This window comes from Dendrobium catenatum, unplaced genomic scaffold, assembly GCF_001605985.2.
Source record: "Dendrobium catenatum unplaced genomic scaffold, ASM160598v2 fragScaff_scaffold_621, whole genome shotgun sequence".
In the NCBI taxonomy this organism is placed as follows: domain Eukaryota; kingdom Viridiplantae; phylum Streptophyta; class Magnoliopsida; order Asparagales; family Orchidaceae; genus Dendrobium; species Dendrobium catenatum.
In genome coordinates, this window is record NW_021319083.1 from 7,018,121 (window position 1) to 7,023,881 (window position 5,761).

The 5,761-nt window shown below is 35.2% G+C and overlaps 1 protein-coding gene across 1 annotated transcript; it reads right to left on the reverse strand.

Annotated features, from left to right (window-relative positions):
• Positions 1 to 1,497: 1,497 nt before the first annotated feature.
• LOC110107341 (disease resistance protein RPM1) lies at positions 1,498 to 4,349 on the reverse strand. The gene has a single exon (XM_020837588.2). It carries the CDS (start codon positions 4,327 to 4,329, stop codon positions 1,690 to 1,692), a length of 2,640 nt encoding a protein of 879 aa, XP_020693247.2. The 5' UTR covers positions 4,330 to 4,349; the 3' UTR covers positions 1,498 to 1,689.
• Positions 4,350 to 5,761: the final 1,412 nt, after the last annotated feature.

The window sequence follows — 5,761 nt, forward strand, 5'->3', positions numbered from 1 at the left end:
TGCTTTTGCCTGGAATGGTTACTATTCTTTTTGCTTCCTACAACAAGTATTGGATGGAGAATGGCTGTGGTTTGAATAGAGAATATCCTTGTGCCATTTGAGAATAGCTTTTTTGGTTTGTATGGAGAATAGATTTTTGCTTGATCTTCTCTCTTTTCATTTATATCATTATTCCTGATATGTTTTGCCAGGATTTTCTTCTTATTTGCCATCTATGCACTTCTTATGTTCACTATATCTTTCATTCTTCCTCCTATCCTTCATGTGTATTTAACTAATTGCTTTTTCCTCTCTTTTCTAGATCCATGTGATTTTTCGCTAGCACCTTTATTCTGGATCTTTTTTATCCTGCTGCTGAATTACCCTGCCTCGTTCAATGGTCTTTGCTCGTGGGCTTTCTTTGAAACTCATCATTTTGTTGCTTTTGGCGAGTTCTTTTATTTTATTTATTCTCTTTTGCCAGTGGTTTCAACTCAATGCTTTGGCTAATTTTAGATATTCATCTTCTGCTCTCTATTATTACCTTTTCATTTTCTTAGGCTTGGCTTCTTGCTTGCTAAAATATTTACTCCTTATTTTATAATTCTTGATGGGGAATCATGTGCTCCATAATTTTTTTTTTTCGAGGGGGTGGGGGTAGAGAGATTTTTTAGCATTGTAGCTCTTTGAGTGGTAGCAACGTTTGGATTTCTTTTAAGGACTTCGTAACATTACAAGCAGAGAGAGAAAGAGAGAAAGAGAGAAAGAGAAGAGAAAACTAGAAGAGAGGGACAAGTATCAAGCCAGAGAGGACTCATGGAAAACTTGTTGACTAAATGCTGAAAGGACATCGAAAGAATCACCATTAGGAAGGGAGATCTAGGTGAGCATTGCAAAGGTCATTTTAGATTCGATCGATTGGGGGCACTAGCCAGCTAGGTGTAAGGAATTAGTTTTTTTTTTTATTCATTCCACTTTACTTGTTGGGCAAATGGGGCTCGTACCCTTATGCCATCCATTGTAGCTCTGTCGTTGGTCCACTTCCATGATCAAAACCACATCGTCACTTCCATTCTTGCTTTCACTATCAAGTTACAAGATTTCTTATCTTGTTGTTATAATTGGTGATGGGCATAGATGGTGCTGTGGCAATATATGGCCAACTATAGCAAATAATGATGTGCAACGACTAGTGAACAACTATCGGCAATGATTGTTATTTTTAAAAACACTCAAAAATATCTGAAGTTACTTTAATTTTATAAGAAAATTGATTTGTTTTAAAATAGAATATGAAAAATAATATAAAAATGCACCAAATAAACATGTTTTTAAAAATAATATAAAAATATAAATAAGAAGACAAAACAAAGTGATCATAAACAAATCCATAACATGTTTGAGAACGATCGTAGATGTAGAAATGCATATTAAATAAACCTTTATTTCTACACATTCTTATTCAACGTAAGAATGTAGAAGCTAGGCATATTTGTTGAGCAGAAAAAAAAAAGGCAAATCTTATCAGGCATCAAAATAAATAATGCATTGTATAATGAACTCAAAATAAAAGGCTACATTACATTACACGCATTCTTTGGTCATAGAAATAAATTGAAGCGCCAATAGGCATTGCAGATCAGTAGACTTTTGCTAAGGAATGGATTTAAATAATCATCATTGGCTTTATTAACAACATTATGACCTGATTTAATTATTAATGCCTTCAGAGTACCAGATACCATCTCTTTCGATCATGTTCTTGACTACTTTGATTTTATTATTATCTAGTGTATTATGCAAGCTGTTTATAAGCTCATTGGGCATTTCATATAGTACCAACTCTCTCAGTGAAGGGAGGTTCTCCATTCCTTGCACAATCTTTAGTTGTACGCATCCTCTTAAGTATAGAGAAGACAACTCTGGCATGGCATCTCTTCTTATTTCGATGCAATTTAGTTTATATAGTTCGATTAGCTGCAATTTGGAAAGTTTGGGAAACCAGCATTCTTGCAAGCATAACCTTTGCCCCACATACGCATCAACTTGGAGGGCCAGGAACAAAAGATTCGGTAATAGGCCAAGAACTAGAAGCGAATCTTCTGAAAGGCAAGAAACGTATAACATAACAGTCTTGAGCTGGACAAGTCCCGAAAACCATTGTGGTAGTTTACCATTTGCAAATATACCATGTAAGCTAAGCCACTGAAGGTAGGGTGGTAGAGAAGGGGAGGCTTCCCAAGTGAAAATGACTGAATAAGAACTTGCAAAGACTTCCAATTTCACAAGTCTCTCCATTTTAGAAAGAGCAACTAACAATTCCTTACTTTGCGATTCTGTCACGTCTCCAATTTTTAACGATCTCAACTCAGTCAAATTCCCAATTTGCTTAACAATTTCAGCATTTGCGGCTAAATATTTTATGGTTTGTAAATCAGCAAGGTCACAGATCTTTCTAGGAGCCGTCAAAAAACGCATTCTAACTATATTACCGGAAACTGCAAAATATTTTCCGGCTGAAATGTGTCTCAAACGTTTCAGTTTTACCACTGTTGAAGGAAGATTATCCAAATTTGTATTCAAAACATCCAGAGTCTGTAGGTTTTGTAACCTTCGCAAGGATTTGGAAATTTTTTTAATCTTAGTGCCACGTAAGCCGAGATAATGTAGGTTGAACAGTTGGTAGATTTCGTTTGGTAATTTTTCTATAGGAGCAAAACTCATATCTAACACCTTCAAAAGCCTGAAGCTGGAGAAATGATTTTGCAGCGTGAGGTTACTGAATGAAGCTTTGGGATCAAACACAATAATTGATCTGAGATGGTGAGAAGTTTCTAGTCGTAGATCACTTGCACTGTTTGATATAGAAAGACGCCGAATATCCCTGCTCAACTCACCTCCACGATACACCTCACAAAAATTATCTTCCCTGGATTTTGTCAAAAGGAAGTCTCTTATAAGATCATGAATGATGTATCGTGATACTGTTCCCCTGGAAGTTATATAAGCAGTCTTAAGCAAGCATCTATGAGTAAGTTCATTAAGATATTCCTCGGCCACCTCCTCCAATGACTTGCTTCCTTGTATCTGAACAAAACCTTCTGCTACCCATAGCCTTATAAGAATTTTTGTTCGGATATTGTGACCTTCAGGAAACATACTACAATATAGGAGACAACTCTTGAGATAAACTGGAAGATCATTGAAGCTTATTCTGAAAATATTGTACACATTACGAAGATCAGTCGATCCAATGTTTAGACCATCATATATCCTTTGCCACAATATTATATCCTTGTCTTTAACTGATAATAATCTTCCAATGCACACTATAGCTAACGGTAAGCCTTCACATTTGTGCAGAAATTTTTGTGTCAGCTCTTCTAGATCTTGAGGATATTTTATGACGCCTTCCCCAAACACAGTAAGGCAGAATAACTTCTGAGCTTTGTCTTTCTGCAGCAGCTTAAGTTCAATTATATGAGATTTGCTCGCTGCATTTATTGCAACATCATAAACCCTACTTGTTATAATTACTCTACTTCCAAGCTTACAATCTAGAAAGGCGTTCTTGAGATATGTCCAGACTTCAATGCTCCAAATATCATCTAGTACGATGAGATACTTTTTTTGGTGCAAAAAGCCTTGAAGAATTTGTACTAGATGTCGGTATTCCATGGTGTTGAGTGATTGTGGAATAGCTTCCATCATACCTTCATATAGGTCTAGGATGATATTTCTAAGTAAGTCATTGATATTATATGTCTGGGTAACCGAGATCCATGCAAAGCTGTTGAAGCAACAATCTTTCTTCTGCCTGTTATACACATTCGTAGCAAGTGTGGTCTTACCAACACCGGCCATGCCCCAAACGGCTATAACATATTGGCTAGTTTCGTTATCAGCTAACCAATTCTCAATTAAATTTCTATTTTCCTCAATACCGATGATTTCATTTTCCAGCTTAAAATGGGAGGATTCTGCAAAACGACTAATTTGTCCATTATCATTGTTTGAGTTGTTTCCTATGGTCATTCCTTGGCTTGTGTTGATACCAAATTGGTTCCTCATATTCGTGAGGTTATTAAGCTTTGTTTCTAATTTTTCTAGATGGAAGGCAGTTCGGTACCATGTTCTAGCATCTCTAGAAACATGAATGACTTTGTAGAAAACGCCTTTGAAATCTTTTTGATGTCTTTCGCTAGTTAAATAAGAGTACTCATCGACTATATCTTCCACCTCATATGCTACATGTATTACTTGCTTCCTCCAAGCAGCAACTGCATGATTATAGTCATTCATTTCATCTATATCTTTTAGAGAGCCGGACATTACTTCAAATATACTCATTAAATGCTCGAACTTCTGATAAAGTTGATTTCAGGGAGGTAATCTTTGTCAAAGCAGTTCCTGCAATGGTGGAAGCAATACTTTTTATAACAGATAAGACAATTGCTTCGGCCATTCAATGCTTGGTTTTCTTAATGGTCTTGGAATGTTGTGTTTTCTGCTAGAATTTGACAAACAAGAAAATAAATATTAGAAAAAGAATTATAAAAGAAAATACTTTAAACTACACAAGTTATTTCTTTCAATATTTTAGAAGGATATCTTCACCGCATGTAAATATATCCATTTATTTTTACTGTTTATATTGGTCTTCTGAAAACTTAAAATTTATTGTTGGGTTAAAATTTTGTCTAGTTTGTAAGGAATTTCCAACAACAACATCAACAGTTCATAAATTAAGAAACAATTGAACATTTTTATGTTATTTAGAAATCATAATTTATAGAGCAATAAATAAATATACGTTGTTTGACTCTAAAGTGATTTCTTAAGAGGTAGAGAAAGACTGCATTTAATCTCAAGAAGCAACATTATCAATGACCAAAAGGGGCTCCTTAAAAGAATGTCAAATGAAGAAAAAGGTGTTGCTCTTAAATAGTCAGCCAATCCTTAGATGAAGTTATCATTTAGAAATTGGTCAATGCATTTACTTCAAAACAAACGTAGGGCAATCCAAATAGCCTACAATGGTGTAATAAAGATAAGGAATCTTCTGCTTCAAACACTTCATGCTGAATTTCTTCTTTACTTATCACTCTTTGCTTCGCTTTGCTAGGGTTTTCCTAGCCGTCCCTCTTTCTGCTTCAAACACTTTATTTCTCTGATTTGTTTCTCATTGTGCTTTTAAAGGCAAAATTTATCTTGTTGCTTTGGGTATTCCCTTCTTTTAATTTTAGTATTGGTTTGGTGGAGCTTTTATTGCTTGTTGTACTTCTGGTGCAAGGTTTTCTTTTAAGTTTCAATTGCATATTCTTAGTTATTTTTTATCACTGGAAATTTTCCCTATGATGTTTTTTGTGTGAGGGTCATTTCAAGTTTGGGCGGTTTATATGTGTTTTCCATGATGATGGTGGTTGTTTGGTCATTTAATGTGTTGATTTGGTTTCTTGGTTTATATGTTTTTTGGTCTTCTCCTTAGTGTTTTGGTTGGCTGTTTTTGTATTGTGTCAGTTTTGGGGTACAAGTGTTATCCTGGTTTTTGCTGTGGTGTTCCAGCGGATATTTCCGAGTTTGGCTCATTCAGTCGTTTTATTTCTAGAGCTATATCTTGATTCAGGTTTGTTACTTAGTTTCTGCCCTATTATCATCCAGTTTTGGTTCATTGATCTATGGAGTTCTATTTAATTTTGGTGGAGGTTGTTTTGCGCCTGTCAATTTTCTGATGCTACTTTTTTGCTTTCCATTGTCTGCTTGTCAATGGTTATATGCTGTT

Excerpts from the sequence above, each read along its gene's own strand:
- LOC110107341 (XM_020837588.2), bottom strand. The coding sequence starts at position 4,329 with ATGAGTATATTTGAAGTAATGTCCGGCTCTCTAAAAGATATAGATGAA.